Raw genomic sequence first — 27,680 nt, 5'->3', positions numbered from 1 at the left:
TTTTTATATTATAATATGATTGGCCAATCCCGAAATCCCGGACTTAAAAAAATCGAAATCCCGAGGTCCCGAATTTAAATAAAGTAAAGTTAAAAAGGATTCCCGGATCCCGAAATCCCGAGCTTAAAACACCCGATCCCGGAGTCCCGATAAAGGTCCTATCCCCCTCCATCTTGTTTTCGAGTATCCAGATTTTTGTTTCGTTTCTTGACAGTTGTTAGTTTGCTGTATATAGTTGACTCTCTTTTTATTCATATATTTTATCATTTGCTGTTTTGTTGTTTGTTTCAGATACACTTAATTCATATAATTAATTTATATATCCAATTCTGGAACATGTCTATTGTATAAAAACAATTTTCATTTTCTTCTCGGAAAATCTACTCAAAACGTTTGTCACTCTCTCAATCGGCTCAAAGAGGAATAACTCTCATTAACGTTTCGAGTTCGCGGAAACCACGACGTCATAAAACGCTGACGGCATAGTACTGTTGCGCTGGAATATGCGCATAAACAATAGAGGGATTTGTCTTTAAGGTGGCGCAAAACACTACGGGGAGATAACTCTGTAAATAACAGCTGAACACTTGCATCAATTTTTATTGTTAAGGAAAGATTGAGCTTGTTAATGAATGAACTACTGTTTGTAAACTGCTATATATCCAATGAAATTTTTCCCTTTTAAAGTGTGTGGTTCAAGGTTTTGAAATTTCGAAATTTTTTCCAGAGGGTCAAAGTAAATATTTTATCAAAATTTTATGTAAACAAGTCAAACAAATTTAAGTCGAGGTGTTTGTTAAGCTGATGCTTAAACTCAGTTCTGTGAACAAATAAAAGATGATCAATGAAATTTTACTTCATACTGCTATAAATATAAATAGAAAAAATGGCTGTATTATGAGACTATATATTTATTTAAATTGTTACATTTTCTCAGTAGTGTAGAAATAAATTTATTACATGTATTATGTAAGAGGACACCAAACGCTTGAAAAACTGATAATTTTGCACTGTGTATGTAATGGATATTATTATTTAGAAAAAAATTCTATTTTATCTTCAGTGTTTTTTTTTATTGCTTATCTTAACTTTCTATTTGTAAAGATTGTGCAGCTACAAGAACTGTCAGATGTACGCCATTCAGTGTTTATCCTTGGCCAAGCTGGTGTTGGTAAAAGTATGGTATGGCAATCCCTCTACAAGACCTATAAGAATAGGGGACAGAAACCAGTGTCAATAGATCTTGATCCTAAAGCTGTCACTAATGATGAATTGTTTGGTGTTATCAACTCAGCAACCAGAGAATGGAAAGATGGTAAAACCTTAAGACTTTTTTTTTACAGGAAAACGATGACTGTGGGCTATTTAATTGAAATAAAGACAAATAACAGTTTTGAATCTATTCTATGATAGTGAACATGGAATTGTGATAATGTGAAACTCATACATTCTCAGGTTATATAAAAAAGAAGATGTGGTATGATTGCCAATGAGACAACTGTCCATAAGAGACCTAAATGACACATACATTAACAACTATAGGTCACCGTACGGCCTTCAACAATGACCAAAGCCCACACCGCATAGTCAGCTATAAAAGGTCCCAATATGACAATGTAAAACAATTTGTATAGTTTTTGGTAAGGTAAACTTAGTAGACATGTATATCATGATGTGTAATTAAGTTGAATGGTTAATTAAGATTTTGATTTAATATGATTTCACAGTTCAGAAAATGGTACATATATGTAGTACAATTGTGGTGTCCTAGCTCTTAACACATATCTCTGTTTTCCTCTATCTTTTCTTCATGTTCATTATCCTGACAATATCTAAACTATTTCTAGATAAGTTATGAAGGTGTGGATCATTAATATATGTATTACTTGGCTTATCCTGTTCAGGATCAACATAGAGTTATTCAAACATGTAAAAGCTTGACACCTGTAAAAATCCCCTATTAAGGATGGAAAATCCTATATATTAGAACAAACACCCAGATGAAAAAAAAACTTGTGGAATACACATTTTGTTAGTTTACATCTGTTTTGATGTGACTATTTCATAATTTTTTCAACTTAGGTTTGTTTTCTGCCATAATGAGAGATCAGGCTGAAATGACAACAGATAATCCTAAATGGATAGTTCTGGATGGAGACGTGGATCCAATGTGGATTGAATCCTTAAATACTGTGATGGATGATAACAAAGTGTTGACACTTGCCAGTAATGAGAGAATTCCATTGACAGATAGCATGAGGTTGATGTTTGAAGTCAGTCATCTGAAAACTGCCAACCCATCAACTGTGTCCAGAGCTGGTGTCCTATTTATTAACCCAGCAGATGTCGGTTGGAATCCGTAAGTAATTGTATAATATACTGCTGTTGTCTGCTCAATGATCGGGTTGTTGTCGCTTTGATTCATTCACCATTTCCTTTCTCAATTTTGTAATGTAAATTCAGAAATTTTGGGATAATTTTTATTACGATATTCCCATTATTGTAACATTAGGTTTAACTGGAAAGAAGGCCTACTTTCATTTTTGGAAAAATGTACTTCATGTTTTTATCTAAATGCTCTAGCTAGTTCTTTGAAAATATAAGAAACACATTTGAATCTGAGATAGTGCAAAAAAACTCATTTCTAAAAATCCTGGTTTCGATGGTGATCAACGAAGAAATGTGCTGGTCCTTTTATTTATATGGGGACAAAGTCCCCAATAACAGTAGAAAATTCAATAAAAAAAAAATCGGGAAAATTTCCTGAATTTTTCATTGTACTAATGAACTCAAAATCATTCAATTTTTTTTTATGTCATGTTTTGAAATCCCGGACCTGCGCAGAAATCTACAATGTACTTCCCTTTTCCGGTTTTGTTTGTATGAATCTTTGAGTAAAATATATATTTACCAGTCTATTATAAATAGGAAGAAACGCAATACCAATTTCATTTTTAATAATTCCTTGATATGAAAAAAACGTTACCTGATGATAGCGTTTCTTTGTTTACATTGCATATGACGTCATAACTTAAATAACGTCACAACTAAAATCCCTAACAACAGAAACGTTACGGTATTTCCGTTTCTTTTTTTAACAAATATTTAAGTTTTAAAAAATAATGCATACAGACTTCATCCCCATTTACAGGTAATGCCTGCCTCATATTATTTCAAAATACTATAATTGTGTTGGTCCTTTGAAAAATTTTAGTGGTAAAAACGTTCTGACCACCATGTTACAAGAATTTTTAAATATAAATCTTAGATACAATATTAAAATATTGTTATTTTTTCATCAATATAGATATGTGCAGAGTTGGATAGATACAAGGAAGATACAGTCTGAGAAAGCCAACCTAAGCATTCTGTTTGACAAATATGTCCCCACCTGTTTGGAAACACTCCGTCATCGTTTCAAGAAGATCACACCTGTAGCTGATGTCAGCCATGTCCAGATGTTATGCTTCTTGTTAGAATGTCTCCTAACTGAGGAGAACATCCCACAAGATAGTCCTAAGGAACTGTATGAGCTCTATTTTGCATTTGCATGTATTTGGGCTTTTGGAGGAGTTATGTTTCAAGATCAGGTAAAAAAAATTGTATATAGATATGTTTTAAACTTATATTTTAATCTACTATGATAAATGATGACAAAGACTGGAATTTGTGTGAAGTAAACCGAAAAATATTCATGTAAAGTATGGATCCGGATGAAGAATAAGGTTTGTACAATGTCATGTGTCACTCAATGTCTTTACCATTGTTTGTTAGCATAATTTAAAAAAAGATTCTTTGAAACCTTTGGTAAAACCTTTGCATGTCTTATGAAATTTGGGCAGAAGCTTTAACTCTAATCAAAATTTTGAAAATATTTGTTTTTATTTCCATATTTTACTGAAGAAACTGCAATAATAAGTGCAAAGTAAAATCTGTAATTTTTAGAAAAATTAGTTTTTTTTGTGTGTTTTTCTCTCTCTCTTTCTTTCTTATTTTTTATGCACTTAATCTTTTTTGTACCTGTTTTAACTGTGCAAATGAACGATAATGTATTTTTCTTCACAGTTGTTAGATTACAGAGTAGAGTTTTCTAAATGGTGGATAACAGAGTTTAAGACGGTCAAGTTCCCAGCTGGAGGAACAGTGTTTGACTATTACATAGAGACTGAAACTAAGAAGTGTGAACCATGGACTAAACGAGTCACTAAATTTGAATTGGATCCTGATATTCCTCTCCAGGTAACTCTATATTAAATAACTTACATTTTCATCAAGAAAAAAATAAGTAAAAATAGAAGATTGATCAGAGATTTAATATTACTTAAAATTATATAATTATCAGAATTTTACTTTATTTAGAAAATAAACAACATTAGAGACAACAACACCCAACAATTACCGCATGTTGATTAATTTATTGTGGTCGACATGTTTCGCCAACAAGCGTGGCCTCTTCAGGACAATATTATACATGAAATCGAAAAGTGAAGTACTTAATTTTAGAAAAATAAGATGTGATAGAGATATATCAGAATTTTAAGTTCTGTAACATAATTGGTTTTTTAGAACATCATTATTTTATGACCTGCCAATCTGTGATTATTTGGGGAAAGGGCACGAGCCAAGTACACACTAATCTGAAGCTGCACCTGATTTACCTTTACAAAAATAATTTGGCAACTCAAAGAAAATGATTTGTGAGAATATATTTACAATTATTTTTTTTTTTTATCAGGCTGCTCTAGTCCACACAGCAGAAACTACAAGAATCCGGTATTTTGTGGACATGCTGATTGAAAGGAAACATCCCGTGATGTTAGTGGGTAATGCTGGAACAGGGAAGACGGTTCTGATGCAGGAGAAACTTCTTAGTCTGTCTGATGATTACATGATTGCTAATGTACCGTTCAACTTCTATACCACATCTGCCATGCTACAGAGAGTTTTGGAGAAACCGTTGGAGAAGAAGGCAGGAAGGAATTTTGGACCACCTGGCACTAGGCGGTTGATCTACTTTGTAGATGATATGAATATGCCTGAGGTAAGTAACATGTTCATTTTCAGACATTAGGGAACTAATGAAAAACATGAGCAAGTTGGTGTATGAAATTGATTGTTCATAGAAACCAGATGGTCCAAAACTTGTTTTGTACTGTATGGGTAGAGGTCCTAATTAGAATAAACACTGATAACTGTATACATCAATATTTTAGCAGATTGCCTTTTTTTTCCATATGGGCCTACACATTGATATTGTTGATTTGCATTACCTATTCTTGAGAGTTAAATTTGTCTTTACTTATGTTGCACCAAATTGTTTATGTTTTTGTATGAAATGTATAATTGTCTAGTATATTTTTCCTTTTATTGAACTATTATTTTTCAGGTTGACAAGTATTACACAGTACAGCCCCACACACTTATCAGACAACACATAGATCATGGTCATTGGTATGATAGAGCTAAACTCTCTATGAAGGAGATACATAACACACAGTATGTGGCTTGTATGAATCCTACAGCTGGTAGTTTCACCATTGATTCTAGGTTACAGGTTAGTTGGATGCTATTCCTTAGTTTTTAATGTTTTATTTCTTTATGGGAACTCAATATGAAAATAAGGTGATGTGGGTATGATTGACAACGAGAGAAATATCCACCAGAGACTGAATAACATCTATAGACCACTGTTAATTCTTCAACAATGAGCAAAATGCATTTGCATACCTGCCAAGTTTTCAAAATGACCATGGGGGTTTTGCGTGCAAGATGGCTGCCATACTCCTAAAAAACATTCAAAGGGGCCTTCAAATACTGTGTAATGTCATTTTTTGGCTTCTTCATACTTTTATAAGCCTCAATTCATTGTGAAATTAATTGTTTTGTTAAAATTGTGGACATATAAATTGCTCTTTAAAAATTTCAATTTGGGAGCCTTTATGGGGGGAAATCTCCTGCAAATAGTGACAGTTGGCAAGTATGCATTTGCTCATTAAGTATTTTTAACAAGTGTGGGATGAGATTATACTAGATTATTTAAGAGATTATTTCCAACTACTTAGTACCAAAAATACCATGAATTCAATATGAATTGTGATATAGTAAATTTTGCAAATCTTGTTGTGGTATAAGAAAAATCAAAATCAGATGCAGGATCATTATGTGTATATGTGTGTGTAAACTTCTGAAGCGTTGGTCATTCATTTTTAAAAGAAAGAGTGAGATAAAACAAATTGAATTTGCATCTAAATTTTCTAATGTCTCTTGTATCTAAGAATAAACAATTTTGTCAACTATAAATGACCTGAATAACGGAACTATCGATTGGAAATTACTCTTTCGAATAAAAGCCATAGAAAAAGGTTGTAACTGAAACAATTGAATAAGTAAAAATAATGTTATTTTAATAATGAAAGACCTTGATATACAAGTACATCACTGATACCAGAATATCTATCCCCTTCCCATATTCACCCCAATTTATTTTAGCTTTACCAAGCTAAGCAAGAGTTGTGTCCCTTATTCTGTCAAACTTCTGGTTTTTGTTTGAGTCGAACTACGTGTATCTGGAAATATTTCTCTGGTCCGGCTGACTTCGAGATAACGAGAGTCACTGTATATATATGTAAACATCTGTCGATACCTGTAACTTGGCATTGCACAAGTTCATGTTTTTCTCTGGCTGTTTACACTAAATCCATTGTATGTTGGATGTGTACGGATTGAGTGTTTAGTCTTAGAGGCATGATTTTTTTATTAGCTGTTAATGGCTTTGAACTAGCTGTCAGTTAACTGTGAGTACTCTCAGATTTGTTCATTGTGTCTTTTTGTGTCGGGATGTATAAGTACCTGGCCACGTCCACTTGTATTTTTTGTCTATCTGATGAGTTAAGCCTTTTTCAACTGATTTATATAGTTCGTTCTTATGTTGTACTGTTATACGACTTTCTCAGGTTAGGGGGAGGGTTGGGATCCAGCTTACATGTTTAACCCTGCCACATTATTTATGTATGTGCCTGTCTCAAGTCAGGAGCCTGTAATTCAGTGGTTTTCGTTTGTTTATGTGTTACATATTTGTTTTTCGTTCATTTTTTTTACATAAATAAGGCTGTTAGTTTTGTCGTTTGAATTGTTTTACATTGTCTTATTGGGGCCTTTTATAGCTGACTATGCTGTATGGGCTTTGCTCATTGTTGAAGGCCGTACGGTTACCTATAGTTGTTAATGTTTGTGTCATTTGTGTCTTTTGTGGATAGTTGTCTCATTGGCAATCATACCACATCTTCTTTTTTATAGTTTATGTAAATCTTTTTTGATAAATAATTTAAGTTTCAAAAATTCTGTGGTTTTGTTTTTTTAGAGACATTTCTGTGTGTTTACGATGAACTTCCCTAATACAGAAGCTCTGACAACAATCTATACCAGTATATTGTCACAACATCTACAACAAAATCACTTCTCAAGTACAGTGCAGAGATTTGTCTCCCCCTTGATAGCAGCAGCACTAGCTCTTCATGCCAGGGTAACCAGTACGTTCCTGCCAACAGCCATCAAGTTCCATTATATCTTCAATCTCAGAGACCTATCCAATATCTTCCAGGTAAGAATGGAATTGTGGGAAAAAATTCATACATAATTATGTATTAGTTAAACCTTTCCATTAATAAGGGCTATTTTTGAGGAAGGAAAAACACTTTTTTTATGAAAGGAAATGAGGCATATATTAATTTTATACAATGGTTTCTCATTATTTAAAACAAAACAAAATTTCAAAATTTGTTGGCGTATCAACATATCTTAAATCAATTTATGCAAGGGCGTCACAATTAAACCCAACTTTCATTTATATTTACAAAACTCTGAGCAGACTACACAGACAATCAACCTTAAAGTTGCAATAGACAAATCAACAGGAGTTATATATATTATATATTTGTAGGGAGTGTTATTTGCCCAGTCAGAGTGTGCTAAGACCCAAACAGAGCTTGTCAGACTTTGGTTACATGAGGCAGAGAGAGTTTATAGAGACAAGTTAGTGGATGTCAAAGATATGGAAGCATACGATAAACTTCTGTCTGAACTTCTCAAAAGACAGTTTGAGGTATACTGTTTTCAGAGACTATGTTTACAAAACATTTCTCCACAATATTCATATTTTATCACAATATTCAAATTTATCACAATATTCAAATTTTATCACAATATTCAAATTTATCACAATATTCAAATTTTACCACAATATTGTTATGTTACCACAATATTCAAATTTTACAACAATATTCAAATTTTATCACAATATTCAAATTTTACTGCAATATTCAAAGGAGTAGGGGCTTTAATGGCCTAAAATGGCCCCAGATTTACAAGATAATAAAAATTCTAACAGAGCAGATTTTTCTCCATAAATTATTAGAATATGAGTAAATGATTTAAAAAAAATGTTTTTATTTAACTAAAAAAGGTTCAATGACGTCACAATGGTAGGTGCAAATGACGTCATATTTGGGAAAATAAGCAAAAATACCGAAAATTTGATGGTTTTTCTAAATTTTGACCACCGCACCATGCTTGCACCAATAAGAAATTTTAACATTTTGACAAGTTCATACATATCAAACTTCGGATAAAAAATCTTTTTGGTGCAAGGTTGGTGCGATAGTTTAATTTATATTTTTCATAGCCAAGCAGAGCAATAAAAAGATGAAATTTGCCGTCCAAATTGGACCTTTTAATCTGACAAAGTTTAGTTTATACATTCTTATGCCTATAGAAACTTATTTTTTGGTTTATGAATGTAAAGTGTATTCCTAATTATATTTCCGTAAGTTTATCTAGTTAAATTTCTTTAAAAAATCCGACAGCAATGAACTTCATGTGTAAGGGAGTCAATAACAACTTTGAAGGCATTTTTTTTAATTATGAAATTTAAGATAGACCTTCAATATAACAAAATCTGTACATTTCTGATCTTTTTGCTAATTATAAATTCAAAATTTGTTGTTTGAATGGGGCAATCTTCTCTCTCTGGTATTAGGGTCAGATTCATGATTTATGTAACAAAGGGTGGGGGGGGGGCGTATTTTACTTAAATTTCCATAATTGGCGAGAAACACGAGATTTATTTCGAAAATGAAACTACCTATATTCCAATTGGATGTGTCTTTGTGGGTAATGTGCACAGAGAACAAGTTCTATAAAATATGATGGTAAAAAACGGAAACGGCATAAGGTAGACTATCCATATATCCGTATAAACATGTATATATATATAATTATATAAGTACGCCTGAGCCTGTGACAACTCTACAACAGATTTATCCATTGGATCACCAGCAGTGATGGTGATACATGGCTGTGTACATTATGTGTATACAACTCGTCTAAACATCAACCCAACAATGTAAGATCTGTAAATTTGCAAATGTATATATATATATGGATAATTGACCTTTCCATGCATAGAAACAAGAGCCTGAAGTCTGTAAGCATACTACATGTCTGTTACCTTTTTAAAGGTTATGTTTTGAATAGTTTTATAATCATGCGTGCAAATGAAGTGAAAATTTTAAAATGTGACCCGGCTTTGTTGTTGAGCCCCATTTGTGGGCATTATGTTTTCTGATCTATGCGTCTGTTCATCCGTGCGTATGTCAGTCTGTTCGTCCGATTGTCCTTGTGTCTCGCTTCAGGTTTAAGTTTTGGTCAAGGTAGTTGAATCTGACATCAGACTCAGACCTTTTTTGAAGTAAATTTTACTGCGTGTATTGTGTGTTTGATTTTTTTTCTACTTTGCCTAGAGGTAAAGGGAGAGGGGGTTTGAGATCGCAAAAATAACATGTTTAAATCTGCCGATTTTTTGGGCCTGTCCTAACCTAGGATTTCCTGGCCATTGTTAGTCTTGCGATTTGGGCATCCATGTACTAAAGACACATTCTTGTTTTCAATATTTTTCACGAATATATAATGAATATTGTCATGATGATTAAAGACCAAGTCATACGACACTAAGAATAGTGAAGGCGAAAAGTAAACTAGTCACATTGACAAAAACTACAATAAAACAAATAATATATATATATATAATGAATATAGAAAAAATCTAAGAATACAGATTTATTTGATATAGTAGCATGTTCCAGTTTTGTAATTCTATAGAATGATATGGTTATAAGTCTGGATGACTGAAATAGATAATAAAAATAAGATGAATTTCGAAAAGTCAACCCTAATGATCCTTTACATAAGTCTAGAGGGGGTAGGGTGGGGAGGGGGTGTACTTCAATACTTAATTGATAGGGGGTGCCGCTGGTTTGTCACCTTACCCAGTTTTACATTTTAAAAATATATACCTTTTCATGAATTGCGTAGGAAAAACAGTTATATCATATATATCTGATAGTTTTCTTAATTTTTCACCTATTCAAGCTAAAAAAAAGGTGTTAATACAAGTGCCCCCCTTCAACCCCAACCCCTTCCAGAAACATAACTACTGTCATGGAAATACACTGACTTTTGAAAACACCCTTTAATGCATGTGTCTGTATCTATTTATTTAAGATAATCAATATTAAGATTTCTTAGCGCTAAATGTGTCTTGTCTTTATAATATAATCTTCTTGTCGCTGATAAGTGAGACCCCACCCAGCATCAAATGCACAATCTGTATATATCAGCAATACCCGGTGTTCTGTTTTGTTTGTTGGTGTTTCAATATTGCTTTCCCTCTTAATATTTACCTTGGAGTTTGTTTCTTTTTACAATTTACATCTTAAATTGCCTTTCTGTTTCAATATATTTAAAATTAAATCTTGTAAATAGAAAACAAATCGCGGTTGCCATGGGCACAGATGTGTTGCTAGGGAGAAACAACAGTGAATTTGTCAAAAATGTGCAATTAATTATGTAATATTTAAATATTGTACAAGGGTTAATTCACTACATGCTAAACAGGTTTAATTTCAAATATAGATATATTAAAGCTGTATAATAATCATATTTGATGAGTTTAACTCCGCCATTTTAGTGGTTGCTAGGCAACAGAATAAACGAGCTAGACTCAAAATTTGATTATTTTCAGAAGGTCTATGGTATAGACTTACAACATGACAAATTAAATGAAATTTGGGGGTGGGGCCAAAAATGGCCCTTATAGCCCCTAGTCCAAATTTTACCACAATATTCTTATTTTACCGCAATATTCTTTTATTACCACAATACTCAAATTTTACAACAACATACTAAATTTAACACAATATTCTAGAAAAGGTGTAAGGCATAGCAAATATTTCTTAAAAATTTTGGTGTAAAAAAGTTGTTTATATATATTGACACAGAGATGTTTGTTTATCCTATAGTGGCAAAAATAGTTTTCTTGTGAGTGTTTTTCTCTCATTTCAATAAAGCAGTAAACATTCTAAATTCCATGTTCTAATTAATACTTATATTTATTTTTAGGACATAGAAGAAAAAGATTTAGTGGTCAAACCACTCATTTACTGTCATTTTGCCCATCAAATTGGTGATACCAAATATAATTCTGTAGATAGTTGGGAGAGCCTGAATAAAATTCTCAAAGAAGCTTTAGACAGTTATAACGACTTTAATGCTGTTATGAATCTAGTTTTATTTGAAGATGCTATGGCACATGTTGCTAGAATAAACAGAATCCTTGAAGCTCCTCGTGGAAATGCATTGTTGATAGGAGTGGGTGGAAGCGGAAAACAAAGCTTGTCTCGATTGGCTGCTTCCATAAGTGGTTTGGACGTGTTTCAAATTCAACTGAAAAAGGGCTATGGAATAACTGATTTGAAAACAGACCTTGGAATGTTGTACATCAAAACTGGACTTAAGAATGCCAATATGATGTTTTTAATGACTGATGCTCAAGTGGCTGATGAGAAGTTTCTTGTTCTAATTAATGACCTTTTAGCATCTGGGGAAATTCCTGACTTATTTCCAGATGACGAATTTGATAATGTGATTGCTAGCATACGTAATGAAGTAAGAGCTACTGGATTGGAAGACTCTAGAGACAACTGTTGGAAATATTTCATTGATAAAGTCAGAAGAACACTGAAGGTATGATGACAATAATAGATAGAGGTACTTTATACACTTGTATGCAAATTTGTAAGCCTTTATTTAAAACCACACAAGTTCCTATAACATATATTGAATTATTATTTTGAAATTTAATGTCATAATTAAATGTTTTTTTTTGTTATCTAAGATATAAGACGGTTTTTCTGAGACAAATTTAGGGTAATTCAGAGACAATTCAACTAAATACCAAAGGTTAAATAAGGCCATGGGATTTGTAATTTTTATAAGCATTATTTAAAGTTCTTTATATTTTAAAAATACAACATGTATATAGTATTTGAATTGTTGAAAAAAATTAAATCAGAAATAATACATGATGAAATCATGGTTATTATAAAGTAAAGTTTCACAAGAATTATATTCTATCACATTTATTTTTCAGGTGGTTTTATGTTTCTCACCTGTTGGTTCCACATTACGTGTCAGAAGTCGTAAGTTCCCAGCCATTACTAACTGTACTAGTATAGATGTTTTCCATGAATGGCCACTGGAGGCCCTGAATTCTGTGTCAGCTAGATTCTTAGAAGACATGGAATTACTTTCTGTGAGTAACCTCTTTTTCAGAAAAAAATTTACCCTGGCATATTAGATTTTTGGAACAATTTTTAAAAAAGATTGAAAGATAGGAATTTTCAATCAACCAACACTTAAATTACTTTCCTGTATTAGTATAAAAAAGAAGATGTGGTATGATTGGCAATTAGACAACTATCCACAAAAGACCAACATGATTAGGTTCTCATTTATACCTCAAGTGAGTATTGTATACCAATTATTGAAAAAATACAGTCAAAATTTGTTATCTTACTTTTATTGATAAATACTTAACATAGAAAAAAAGACAGCATTCTTATTTTACAGAAAATGTCCTCTCATAACATGAGTAGAAAAGCATTGCCATTGTTTAACAACTAAATAATTGTATTTGCAGTGATTCTGATGAAATATTTTTTTGGTATTTTGATTTAAAAACTTTTCAGGATGATATGAGGGAATCTGTGTCAAAGTTCATGGGATATGTACACCAGTCTGTGAACGAGACGAGTCAGCAGTATCTACAGAATGAAAGACGTTACAATTACACCACACCCAAGAGTTTCCTAGAACAGATCAAGCTCTATCAGAATTTACTGACAAAGAAGAACGATGAGCTACAGAAGAAAATCATTCGTCTTGAAAATGGAATTGAGAAGCTAAGAAGTACTGCTACACAGGTATATATATATATATATATATATAATCCAAGGGATTTTGGAAGAAAAATAAATTGCTTAACCTACAAGAAGATCACCTGATTTCACCCCTAGTTATAGCGAACCAAATGAAAGTTTTCCACAGAGTCGTCTGCTCTTTATTAAGGTATTTAAACTTTTGCAAGTTTACCTGTCCCATTGAATCAATACACTAGCTATTGTTCTCTGTGTAGTTTATTCACTTGGACATTTACATTTCTTCTAGGAGAAATCTATCACTCATTGATTAATTTGCCTGACCAAAAAAAATATCTTCTTTGTTGATTGAAATACATGTATAAATTCACATAAACTGCATGTGATACAGTATTTATTCAATATCAATAATATATATTCAATCTGTTCAATATAAGCACTGATTTAATTATAAAAAGTTTATTTCTGATTTTTTTTAAGTACTGCATGCATTTATCTTTTAAAGAATCTGCATGTTTTTCATGGTTTTTCAGTTATAAAGAAAACATTTATTAAGACCTTTATTTAAACATTATCATTTTAAGTTTTTTTTTGTGAACAGACTAAAAAATAGCAAATTTTAATAGGTAAAATGTTGAAATTTGATTAGATATCAACTTTTAATTTTAAAATCATTGTTTTTACCAACAAATTGAAAATGTGTTATTGATTGAATAAATACAACATCACATGCAGTTTAATAATAACTTATTTGTACATGTATTTCCATCATTGACAGTTCAATTTTTTGTTCAGGTAAATTAATCAATGAGTGATATATTTCTCCTAGAAGAAATTTAAAGGTCTGAGTGAATAAACTATACAGAGAACAATACCTGTTGTATTTGTTAGATGGGACAATAGAACTTACAAAAGTTTAAATGGACAGGTAACTTGCAGGTGAATCTATGGAAAACTATGATAGGCTTTGCAATAACTGTTTTTGATTGGAACTCAATCTTTTGGTTTTATTTAGTGTTTGTGAATTTTAAAAATAGTCTTTTTTTCTTGGCCATGGTGCTGTTTGTGTTCTTTTGACCATATATTTTACTTACCTTTGGTGTCTTCTTCAACTCTCCCTGTTCATATTTAACATCAGGAAATTTTTTATCTGTCTTTTTTTTCAAGATTTTCGACAGAATTAAAATTCAATATTTGATGTTGGTATTTTATTTATTTTTGGTCTTAGTTTATGAATTTAGTTGCCATAAAATATTCGCCGTAGTTTTTTTCGTATATGAACTCCTATATACCTATTTAAGCTAATTATTATCATTTAGGCTTTTATTGAATATAAAGCTAACAATATATTTATGTGGAGAAATGAGAAAATTGTTGTTAGATATGTTAAAGTTTGAGAAAAGTATGTACATTTCCTTAATTGATTTATGGTTGTTTAACATCAGAATAAGTACTGACAGATATATTTTTATCACTTTTATCAAAATAGAATTGAGAAAGGAATCTGGGAATATGTCTAATAGTATAGACAACAACCCTACAAAATAGCAGAACACAGCCCAAGGCCACCAATGAGACTTCAACACATCAAGAAAATCCTGGCTTCTAAACAAAAATGTGAACTAGTTCAGTGAAAATGGACATCACACTAAACTCTGAAACTTAAATGAACATTAGTTAGAAATTAACATACAAGACTAACGACCAAAAATGAGGCATGGTTAAACTAAATAGATATAGGAAGATGTGGTATGAGTGCTATTGAGACAACTCTCCATCCAAGTAACAATTAATAAAAGTAAAACATTATAGGTTGATGTATGGCCTTCAACACGGAGCCTTGACTCACACAAAATGGCAAGCTATAAAGGGCCCCAAAAATTACTAGTGTATAACCATGCAAATGGGTAAAACAACAGTCTAATCTATATAAAATGTATGGAATGTATTTTACCTGTACACTTACTGTATATTCTCTTGTTACTAGGTTGATGATCTTAAGGCCAAATTAGCTGCTCAGGAGGTTGAACTTGGACAGAAAACGGACGAAACCAACAAATTATTAGCAGTAGTAGGCTCGGACACAGAAAGGGTATCAACAGAGAAAGCTATAGCTGATGAAGAGGAGAAGAAGGTTCAGAAAATTAACGAAGATGTCTCAAAGAAACAACAGGATTGTCAAAGAGATCTGTCGAAAGCAGAGCCTGCTTTAAAAGCTGCTGAGCAGGCATTGAATACTCTTAACAAGGTATCTTTAAGGGATTAATGTTATATCATCATTGAAGTAAAATTTAAAGTCTTATTAAATCCCCTTGCAATCAAGATTGTGCATTGAAGTTAAGTTGTTGAATCCGCTGTGTTTCCCCTCTTTCATTGTTCATGAATATTAACATGTTTCTTATTTTCCTACAATTTTTCAAAGCTGAATTTGCAAATTTTCATTTCACTGCTTGAAAGTATTTTTTTTCCACACTGAAAAAAATTGCGCCCTTGTCTCATGCACTTGCGATGTCAGAATCAAATTATTTTAGAACTTTGATACCGCCCCAAAATTGATTGCTTTATACATGTATGACTGAATTTCTAGATATAATCACTACTGTGGAATATTAGTTACATATATTGTTTTCAGAATTAGGTACTTTCTGCTCTTAATACAGCAATCTTGCTAAATAAATTTATGCCATGTAGTCCAAGTTGTTGTTATAAATATGATTATAGACCAATTTCAGGTCTTTTTGTGGTCTGCATGTAAGTAATGTTGATTAGTGCATAAAAAAGCCGTCTTAAAAGCTTCATTGCAGGATTAAAAAAAAAATGTACATCTATGAAAAATATCAAATTTTATTTGTACTCACTCAAAAGTCAGAGAAAATCTCAGTGAGCCCAGCATTTTGTCATGTTCCTTAAAGTCATACAAAAAAGTTATGTATATGGAAGGTCAGTGGTATTCTCCAGTCCCTCTGGCTTTCTCCATCAATTAAAATTGACCACCACGAAAAAGCCTATATGCAGTGCTTAGAAGTGGCGTAAAAACACAAAAAAAACAACAACAAAAAAATCAAATGTATTTCAGACTGTACATATATTGCATATCTATTTATAGAATAATTTAACAGAGCTGAAATCCTTTTCTTCTCCACCTCCGGCTGTTGTGAATGTAGTGGCAGCTGTAATGTGTCTGCTGGCTCCTGGTGGTAGAGTACCTAAGGACAAAAGCTGGAAAATGGCAAAGGCAACCATGATGAACAAAGTAAGTTATATATAGAAAAAGTAAAATAACAAAAATGCCAAACATATTTTTTAGGGGCCAGCTGAAGGACACCTACGAGTGCGGGAATTCTCGCTACATTGAAGACCCATTGGTGGCCTTCGGCTGTTGTCTGCTCTATGGTCGGGTTGATGTCGCTTTGACACATTCACCATTTCCTTTCTCAATTTTATTCAAGAGAAATTCAAAACAGAAAGTCCTTTATAAAATGGAAAAAATCAAAAGCTAAAACACAACTTATTTATGGAAAACAACTGTCATATTCCTAACTTGGTACAGGCATTTCCTTTAATATGTAAATCTATGGATTAAACTTCTTGGTTTTATAGCTAGCAAAAGCTCTCACTTGTATGTCTACAGTCCTAAGACATTAGAATGCTGACCTTAATTACAATAGTTTGTGATTTTTAGGCAAACATTATATAGTAGTTGTTACAGAGTACTAGGTTCCTAAAATTCCAAGAAAGATTAATTTACTAACAAAACCATTAATAACAAACTATGCACTAGCATCTGTAAAATAATGCTTACTAGACCAGCGGTAGAATCCAAAAATATTTTTTTTAATGCACCCACCGAACACACGGCTAAATTATATATCATTGAAAAGATAAAATTGTTAACTTTAATAATAATGATGCCGTAAGCATGAGAAGTGGTCGGAATTTTGCATAATTGAGGTCAAAGGTCAACAATTGAATAGTACAAAATTTTGTCTTTACTGTCTATTTTGGGCTAAATTTAGGAACATAAAACATATTAAACAATCAGGGGACAATATTTCATTCAACATATATGGAACCTGTTGTGAATACCAATTTTTTTCTAAACACGTCATTTTTAACGTAAAAATTGACGTTTTTCGTTCTATGATACATTTTGTTTATTTATGACTTAATTTAGTTTCCATACAAGGATGACCTTGAACTTTGGTAATATTTTTTTCCCATAAAAATGAAGTCTGAAGACGACTTGCTACTATACAAAAGGTTAAAGTCAGGTAAAGGAGGGATAAAAGTTAAATTCATTGATTTCAGTTTCAATGGTCATGATGGTTATTTTCGTAAATTTTTTACATTTTTTTTTCAAATAAAGGCTGCCATATATATTTTTGCTGTAAAATCAAAATGTATTCAAATAAGGTTTATAAAATATGTTAGCATCATATCAACGTTTTTTGACGTTTTTTAACATTCGGAATGCCCGATCGTCCTTCCATAATAAACGGAAATAGCTTCAGTGTCAAAGTTAACTAAACGTGTAATAATTGATCCTATCAATTTCCTGACTTGATAAGCATTTTTTCTACGGTAGTATGACTTTGGTTTGTAACGGCCAGAAAAGACGTTTCATCTATTAACCAACAAATAAATTTGGTCATGTTGGGGGGCATTGATTGAATTGACAACGGCAGAGAACATTCGGAAGGTGTTGGGTAATAATCATTGCTTAGATCAAGGCTATGTATATCACGCCTTAAAATATTGGCAGCGGTGTGTAAAATCTGTTCTTCACTTGTTGTATTTTTGGAACTTCCAATTTCCAAATCTAACTGTGCTATTTTGAGTTCAGATTTGAGCTGACTTGCAGCTTCGATTGCGTCACCGAAAGATATAGAGCTGCTGAACATGATACTTGATTTACCCTGGCCTTGTTGTGGTTGTATGACAATTGCATCGCCGTAATAATTCATTAACCTATTTTGCAATTTATATGTTGTGTATTTATCGGCAAAGTTTTGTGGAAGCAAGACACGAAATTTCTCAAGCAAGGTGGACATCATAAAAGTCTTATGCTTTACCATCAGGTCTGAATTAATTTCTGATACTAGCTTCACAAATTCAGTATCGTGGTCAGAAGATTCTGCTTTTGCTTTTTGGGGTGTTTTCAGTAGATATTTAGTTATACAGGCCGAATGATAAAGGGCATTTTCTGTAAAATTTTTATGTAAAACCATTGACTCAATTTCATGATCCGAATTTTTTCTAGCTGCCTCAAGTATATTCTTAATTCTGTCTTCTGATTCCACTTTGTGCAATTCAGCATCTTTTTTGTAAGTTTAGTTCTTACAAAAAAATGAAGGACGTACTTTAACCTATAATGGTTTACTTTTTAAATTGTTTATTTGGATGGAGAGTTGTCTCATTGGCACTCACACTGCATCTTCCTATATCTAGGAATACCACTCTGATCGAGTTGTGATTCTAGATGTGCTTGCAGCAGGTCAACAAATGCTAGCACCACCTATATTCTCCTCCGTTTCCATAAATTCTTGTTTATAACAAGATAGATTCTGCTTACTGGTGTAAGATTTACAACAAGATCTATGGCATTTAACATCAACATTTTCCGAAAAAAAATGATTAATAGAAGACAACTCATCTTCAATCTTCAATTAGTTCATCTTTCCGTAGTTTAGTAGCTTCAATGAAACTAACTTTGCCTTTGTCAGTGAAAATATATAATTTCCGGGCTTTTAATCTGACAAATAATGCATTCCAGCCAATCTAAGGAAGACTTCCCTCTCTTGGCACTTGTTGGGATAAGTTTTAAAGGACTACCGAACTGTGACATTATCCGGAAAATTTTCACAACAGATCCGGAATATTTTTTAAGCGATTACTTAACACAATGTAAACAATGATAAAAAAAATAATATATTACCACTCTGGGTATTCAAAATAACAAAAAAACAATGAAATCAACAACAAAGCAAATATAAAACTAGTGTAAAGACAAATATAAACCCTTAAACTGATATTAATTAAACAATTTCAATGTGAAATGTAATCGACATTTGGCTTGTTCAGTGATAGAACTGAATGGAGTGAGGTTTAAACAAAAATAAACGTGCCGGACGGTAATTCCGGAATTAGATAAATTGTGTAACAGATTGATGTGTTATATTCAAATTAAAAATTTCTTGTAAATCGAATAAGAAATGTTCCAAACGAAAGTTGTTTTGTATAAAGTAAATATCGAAGTGTATATTTATGCCAAATAAACACAAATGAAGTGTTTTATAATTATCCTGTTATTAACGGAAACCGGTTAAAATCGTTTTAACCACAACTACTGAAGTAAAACGGTTTTTAAAATGTTGATTGTATATATTTTTGAAACAATTATTGACTAGTTTTATCGTCAGTTATATATTCTTACATTATAAAATAAAAAAATAGCCGTAATATTGTGATTTGTAATAATAATTTACATTTTAGTGTATCAGGGATTTTTTTTTTATACACTACATAACGCTCTAAAAAGCCATTTTTACGGAAATTCGACCATACGATTTTCTTACGGCATTTTTAAAATACTAGTTTAACATGTATTCTTTCATTTAAAAAAAAATCCAGGTGTGTGTTCTTTGGGTGCATTAAACTCCTTAACTGAGCGTCTTTTCAGATTTCGCCGCTGCACTATACCCATGTCATAGATGCCATCCATTACGATTTTTGTGTAATTTTTACGATTTTGCGATAAGAACTACGCTATTACGGTCAAAGTGGAATAGTTACGGATTACCAATCATCGCCTTCAATGTTGTAAAAGGCGGATTTTTATCATTACTTTTCCCTCTGGTCCTGTATTTAGAAAACGCCAATGTAATGCTTCCAGTTTCTCGGGAATTATCAACCTATTTTTGAGTAACTAACTGAGTTCCGAAGAGGCTAACTTGCATTTTATGAAGTAGCTTTCCCCCTTTCTCTACTTCTCCTTGACAAAATGAAAATGTACGAGTCGAGAACATCTGAACAAATAATGAATGGAATACATACTACAGACAACATGTTAAACCACAAATGCTAGTGCACATCACTTTGCAACCACTCGTCAGTAATTTTTATTGGTAAATGGACGTTTATGAATGATTACTGAAAACTTTTCAAAAATACGGAAAATTTGATAGTTTGTTACTGATTGTGTCAAAAGGGGGTTGGCATCTATGCCATGTAGGTGCAGTACAAACGATATGTTTACATTAACAGTTTTTTTTTTATATATCCTGAATATGGTTTTCACATATATCTATAAAATAACAAACTGTATATTAATAATATATTTGATACTAATGAGCTGAATTTATTTATTCTTTATATAATTTATCTAATGTAGAAAGGAAATCAAATATACTCAAGTTCATAGTGATTGTTTTATTTATAATAGATTGATCTCTTCTTGGAAAATTTGATTAATTACGACAAAGACCATGTCCATGAGAACTGTCAAAGGGCAGTAGAGCCGTACTTGGTTGACCCAGAGTTTGACCCTGACTTAGTTAAAGGGAAATCATTTGCTGCATCAGGACTGTGTTCATGGGTTATAAATATCATGAGATACTATAAAGTATACTGTGCTGTTGAACCAAAACGAATGGCCCTAGAGGGGGCCAATGCGGAGTTGTCAGCCGCAAAACACAAACTGAAGGCAATCACTTCAAAAATAAATGACCTGGAAAGTGAACTTGGAACCCTGATGGGAGAATTTGAAGAGGCAACAGCTGAGAAGCTACGATGTCAACAAGAAGCTGATAGTACGACCAAAACAATCGAGCTAGCTAATCGTTTGGTTAGTGGTTTGTCATCGGAAAATGTCAGATGGGCGGAGTCTATTGAAAACTTCAAAGAGCAAGAGAAAACATTGGTTGGTGATGTGTTGATGACTTCTGCATTTGTTTCTTACTTGGGAGCTTTCACCAAACAATATCGGCAGGATCTGATTGAGAAATACTGGACCCCTTTCTTGAAAGGACTGGCTCATCCAATTCCAGTTTTGGAAGGACTCGATCCATTGAGTTTATTGACTGATGATGCCCAGATTGCGTCCTGGAATAATGAAGGTCTGCCAAGTGACAGGATGTCCACAGAAAATGCGACAATTTTAACCAACTGTGAAAGATGGCCGCTTATGATTGATCCTCAGCTTCAGGGTGTCAAGTGGATCAAAACCAAATATGGATCAGATTTGAAGGTTATACATCTGGGACAGAAAGGTTATTTGGATGCATTAGAAAGGGCCATATCATCTGGGGATGTTGTCTTGCTGGAAAATATTGGAGAATCGGTAGACCCAGTACTTGATCCACTTCTTGGACGTAATACCATAAAGAAAGGTCGTGCGATCATGATTGGAGATAAAGAGGTGGAGTACAGCATTGATTTCCGTTTAATTCTGCAAACCAAGTTAGCTAATCCTCATTACCAACCAGAGATGCAGGCACAGACAACTCTTATTAATTTTACTGTGACAAGAGATGGTTTGGAAGATCAGTTGTTAGCAGACGTGGTTATCAAAGAGAGGCCAGACTTGGAGAAATTGAAATCTGATCTTACTAGACAACAGAACCAGTTTAAGATCTCCCTGAAGGAACTTGAAGATAATTTGCTGGCTAGATTATCAGCTGCTGAAGGTACATTACAAATTAGGATTAAATTAGCTTATTGAAATTGTCTTTTGGAATGTCATTTGAAATTTTCATAGTGGGGCCTGTTGCCATGGAAACAGCAAAAATAAAAATAAAATCATAATGCTCCAAAGGAAACTTCACAGAAATGTTAACTTGTTTATATATTTTTGCCATTGCTCTTTAGAATTAAAAAAAATGACTGTGGTAACTGTGGTTAAAAGGCAACAGGGGTGGGTGGGTAACAGCTGTTATTGCTAGCAATAGCAATTCTAGTTCAGTATTGGTTTTGCTAATTGTTGAAGGTCCAACCTTATGTTGACTTGTACTTGTTTACATCTTTGTATTTTGGTCTTTATTAAGCAGAATGCATAGATAAAAAGCAAGAACTAAGGAAATGATGAAAACATGACACCACATGCAAAGTAGAACAATAAAAATCGAGAGAAGGAGGTCTTAAGTCTAATTGATCTTGAGTAAGTTTGATATCATAATTTCTGACATATTTTGTAGGTAATTTCCTTGGAGATTATGAATTAGTGGAAAACCTTGAGAAAACAAAGAGAACAGCAGCTGAGATAGAAGTTCAGGCTGAGCAATCAAAGAAAACAGAAATAGATATCAACACAGCCAGAGAACTATATAGACCAGCAGCTACAAGAGCTTCCCTTATGTACTTCATCCTTAATGATCTCAATACCATTAACCCAATGTATCAGTTCTCGCTGAAGGTAAAATAACCAAGGATATGTCTGATGATTAATATATATATTTTTACTATATTGATAATGTCAAAATCATATTCTGGCAACATCTTTGTAATTCATACTGTTTACTTTTTTTTTAAATTGTTATTTGGATGGAGAGTTGTCTTATTGGCACTCACACCACATCTTCCTAATTCTATGGATGTGTCTCATGACTTTGATCTAAGATTATTGATACTTCTGTGATCAGTGTATTGAATACTGATAGTTTCATCTTTCTAATATAGAATAAGGAGATTTGATATGATTGCCCACGAGACAACTGTCTACCAGAGTTCAAACGAAGTCAATGTATTTAAAGCAATTATATGCAAATGCAACCATACAGCCTTCAGCAATGAGAAAAATGTATTCTTTAATGTCAGCTATAAAAGCCACCGACATGAAAAATATGTACATTCAATAGAGAAATTTTTATATTTAAAAGCTAGCTGAAATCTAAGTAACTTTGAAAGTTATTGACCTTACCTCTAGCACAAAAAGCTGTAGTATTAATGAAATAGTCCATTTGCCAATTACCTTACATTCTGTTATTACTTACTTTTAAAACAAATTACTTCTCTGTTAATTATAGACTGGTTCTATTCCGGACAAAATTGGCTACTGCCAATGCTAAACATGAGATGTATTGGCGGTTTAACTAAGTTTTCATAAAAAATAATTTCTGATGTCAAAAGAAATTAATGAAATTAAAAGATTTAAAAACCTTGAAGATTACTCATTTTATGCTTAGGTAAATTTGCTCCTCCTCTCCTGCTAGCTCTCCGTTTAAGAGAGGGGGGGCAGGAGTTTTTGGACTTTGGGATCGGGTGTTTTTAAGCTCTGGATTTCAGGATCTGGGATTTCTTTTTTTCGAATTACGGATTTGGGAATTTGCATTTTTGAAATTCAGGAACTTAGGATTTAGGGATCAGGACCCCACCAACCCCTCCTTATTGTAAATAAAAATTAATGTCCCTCAGAAGGGAGACAACTTAAAAAGGGATCTCCAAAATACAGGGTCAATTACGAGATTTGGCAAATGGACTATATATTAAGAGCAAGTATTGTACTTATTCATATCTTTTACACACAAATTTGATACATTTAACTTTCCATAGGTAGAGTACAGCTATTATTTTAAAACTGTAAAATATGTTGTTTATTCTTAGGCTTTCAAAGTGGTGTTTGAGAATGCTATTGACAGGTCTGACAAGTCAGATGATATTAAGACCAGAGTACTGAATCTGATAGACTGTATTACCTTCTGTGTATTTATATATACAGCTAGAGGTCTGTTTGAAAGGGACAAGATCACCTTTACAGCTCAAATGACATTCCAGGTAAGTTTGTTTTCTGAACATTAGTTATATATTAGTGTTGGCATTAGTATAAAGAAAATTAGAGTAAGACACCTTCAGTGTATTTATATATACGGCTAGATGTCTGTTTGAAAGGGACAAGATCACCTTTATAGCTCAAATGACTTTCTAGGTAAGTTTGGTATCTGATCAAGCATTGGTAATTTTAGAACGAGCATGTACCTGTGCCACACAAACAGTTATTATGAGTGTCAGATGTTGTGTGTATGAGGTATTAGTCTTTTTAGATGAAACTTTTTACATGTAAAAATATATTTTTTGCACTGATATTAAGATTTCTATCCAGATGTCTAGAATTCCATAGTGTTAGAACGTAGTCAATTTAAAAGCATGTATTACAATGTATTTCTACCTAAGAATTTAAACTAAGGTTTCAAATTGTAATGTAAGGAATTGTTTTTTTTATGGATCTGAAAACTTAAGGGAATTTAATTGATTGTTCAGATAAAAACAAGTCAAAGTGTAATATATATTTTTTCAGTGAAACATACTTAGACACTGATTACAATATTATTTTCTCATTGTTACATTTTTATTTTGTAGATATTGCTGATGTCTAAGGAAATTGATCCAATTGAGTTAGACTTCCTGTTGAGGTTCCCATCACTACCTAATATAATCAGTCCTGTGGACTTCATGAATAATCACAGCTGGGGAGGAATTAAGGTCAGTCTAGAGGCTATATTGCCCATAAAATAAATATGATTGTAATAGGACAATAAAATAAAAGAAAGTACCAAAACTTTTCATTAAACAAGTGTGAAAAAAATATATTTATCAATGAAATTTCTTGAGGCAAGCATGCTACCACAAGACCAATATATAGTATAACTTTGGACAAGATTTTTTGCAGTTACTGTGGATTAGTTATTTTTCCTTAGATACCAATATTTTTGGGTTTTGTTGATACAGGTGAACCATGAATTCAAATGTTCACCAAATAACATATTTTCAAAAGACTTTGTATACAGAGATTGATAAAACCAAGAAATCAAATATCGGTTTTCAGCAATACATGAAAATTGATACCCACGAAAATAAATGAATCAACAGTATTTAATAAATGTCAGGGAGGGAGTGATTTTTTAAATTCAATAGAATTGTATTAAAACTGATTTCATGCACAAAATTGTGCTGAACTGGTAAATAGTATGTTACCTAGCTTACTGTGTATAAAATTTCACACAGCATGTAAGTTTAACTATGCTTTTATTGATTAGGCTCTTGTGAATATGGAAGAATTTAGAAATTTAGACAGAGACATAGAAGGTTCTGCTAAGAGGTGGAAGAAGTTTGTGGAGAGTGAAGCTCCAGAGAAGGAGAAATTTCCACAGGAATGGAAGAACAAGAATTCTTTACAGAAACTGTGTATGATGAGGGCGCTTAGACCTGACAGGATGACCTATGCTGTCAAGTAAGTTATCATTGTTGTACTGATAATTTTATTTTCTATGAATGGGTGGTATACAGCAATCCCCTAGTTGTCTATCCATCAATAAATTGGTCTGTAATTTTGGTTGCATACTACCTAACTTCTATAATAAGAAATGATTTGATATTTGGTCAGAATATCAAAATGTTAAAGTTGTACAGTGTTTAAAGTGATTATCCAATTACAGTAGGACAACCGGATGTGCCTTTTTGGCCAAAATGTGATTCGGCGGCGCTCAGTAGTCCTACGCCGAAAATTGGACTATTTTGCGTCGGCCGACGTCAGCGGAAAAATGGCGCGCTTTTGTAAAAAAAATTCATTCGTTTATAGCAAAGTACCGGCGGTCAATGCTGTTGATTGTAAGCACATTTATAAGAGAAAAATATATGAGTTTACTTATTATTTTCATGATTGAACAAAAAAATAAAAGAAAATCTTATTTTTTCACATCTGAACATAGAATTTCGGATTTCGATTTTCTGCACTGTAGAATTAAATAGCGATATTAAAAAGGGGTACAAAAAAAAGCATATCCTCCAATTACCCTAAAATTTTTACATCGTAATTTCGCTAGTTTTTCACATCGAAATCCGTAAAGAAAAGGGGTGTCCAAATTAGGGCAAAAAATTGTACCCATTTTAAAGTAGGGGTCTCAATTTTTTATAGGTTTTTCCTTGCATGGCCGGTAGAATTAGAAATTGGGAAATATTCTGTTTTTAAAGAAAATATTCATTCAACTATCAAGAATGGCTGAATTCCTACATATGTAACCTCTATTAAAATATCAATATATGTCAATAAATTGTAAAATTATAGATTTTTTTCGAAATTGAAGAAGGCGCCATTTTCGCCTATTTGTCTATTACGTTTATTGGTCTGCTATAATTATTAGCTGATTCTAAAAAATCTCCGCCTCAATTTTTTTTATACTTTCATTTTATAATCTTTGGTACATAATGCAGATGTTATGAAAAAATTAGGCACTTCTATCGAGTGGAAATGGAGAACGGTCATCTTTATTTTGTATGTCCCCACTATGGGGGCGTGGTCCTCCTTTTCCCTTGTTTCTGAAGTACACGATAGCTACATGTATTCATCTCTCGAAATCAATTATCAACTTACTTTCATTGAAACAAAATGAATATATCTTTAAACATCAATAAATTTTAAGTGCTACTGATTCTTTTAACAAAATATGCCGGAATCGACCCCATCCGATGTTGTGTTAATACATAGATCAACGTTGTCAATTTCCGGCACCGAAAATGTCAACGTAAAATGTCAGTAAAAGTTGGAATCTTTTCTTCTTTGTAGACTTTGTATAAATTTGTTTATCTTAATGTCAGGAAAGTCAGGCAGTATGTTGAAACCATATCAACGTTATACCAAACCAGGCTTTACTTGGTAAACTAACAGTTTTTTAAAAGGCCTGCATCAACATCATGAGATTGACTTGTTGACATCGTACTTTAATAAAGTTGAGAAAAGATTCATTTCGTGCATATTGTTACCGGCCGCTGAGTTTTTGAAATGAACAACTTATCTGTTTGGTCATATCTATTTCTTTCATAATTTTCCTTTAATTCATTAATACAGTCATCGTTATGTGTTTTGTTCCTTTTTTTTTGTCGAAAGGGGGAGGGGGGCTTGCTCTTTTAATTTTATCAAAGGCATGCGTAATTTTTAGGACTTATGGTTCTCAATTTCTGATTTGCAGTGAAGGTTCAACCTCTTCATGACTTTACATATTTCAAATCTGCAGTTTCTTAGGAAAATGATTACTTATGATTACTATATTAGTATTACATATATATATAGTAATATACATGTATCTATGCATAGGGGGAAAAGGGGGCGACCATTTGCTTTTCTAGGTGGTGGGAATTCGAAGAGAATCCTGGTGTGTTTGTACTAGTATTTGTCTGTCCTAGGTGCTTTATCTTTATATCCATTCTACAGTAGGCCTATATGTTATCTTTTTTTTTTGTTTATATTTTGTTTAATGTAAATTATTTGAATAAAGTATGTAAACGTTTGTTGCCAACTTTTTTTGATAAACCACATAAACTATAACATTGGAGATCTATAGTAGGATTTTTTTCTGGATTGACTATTTATTAATCTGCATCCATTGCATCATATGCTTTTATTTTTAATTAAACATATTTCAC

At 32.5% G+C, this 27,680-nt stretch overlaps 1 protein-coding gene across 2 annotated transcripts in view; it reads left to right on the top strand.

Moving 5' to 3' along the window:
- Window positions 1–27,680, top strand: part of LOC134724992 (dynein beta chain, ciliary-like) — a 79,060-nt gene that overhangs the window by 37,063 nt on the left and 14,317 nt on the right. For both annotated transcript variants that reach the window (XM_063588434.1, XM_063588432.1), the window contains 18 exons: window positions 1,105–1,315; window positions 2,083–2,359; window positions 3,308–3,590; window positions 4,066–4,239; window positions 4,736–5,041; window positions 5,387–5,554; window positions 7,361–7,600; window positions 7,940–8,101; window positions 11,455–12,078; window positions 12,485–12,646; window positions 13,083–13,316; window positions 15,259–15,519; window positions 16,378–16,524; window positions 20,713–21,955; window positions 22,463–22,680; window positions 23,868–24,038; window positions 24,621–24,743; window positions 25,298–25,491. In XM_063588434.1, coding sequence (XP_063444504.1) covers window positions 1,105–1,315; window positions 2,083–2,359; window positions 3,308–3,590; window positions 4,066–4,239; window positions 4,736–5,041; window positions 5,387–5,554; window positions 7,361–7,600; window positions 7,940–8,101; window positions 11,455–12,078; window positions 12,485–12,646; window positions 13,083–13,316; window positions 15,259–15,519; window positions 16,378–16,524; window positions 20,713–21,955; window positions 22,463–22,680; window positions 23,868–24,038; window positions 24,621–24,743; window positions 25,298–25,491 — 5,198 coding nt within the window. The remainder of the gene's footprint in view (window positions 1–1,104; window positions 1,316–2,082; window positions 2,360–3,307; window positions 3,591–4,065; window positions 4,240–4,735; window positions 5,042–5,386; window positions 5,555–7,360; window positions 7,601–7,939; window positions 8,102–11,454; window positions 12,079–12,484; window positions 12,647–13,082; window positions 13,317–15,258; window positions 15,520–16,377; window positions 16,525–20,712; window positions 21,956–22,462; window positions 22,681–23,867; window positions 24,039–24,620; window positions 24,744–25,297; window positions 25,492–27,680) is intronic.

The sequence above is a fragment of the Mytilus trossulus genome, chromosome 7 (assembly GCF_036588685.1).
Source record: "Mytilus trossulus isolate FHL-02 chromosome 7, PNRI_Mtr1.1.1.hap1, whole genome shotgun sequence".
NCBI lineage: Eukaryota > Metazoa > Mollusca > Bivalvia > Mytilida > Mytilidae > Mytilus > Mytilus trossulus.
This window is presented reverse-complemented; position numbering and strand designations above follow the sequence as displayed.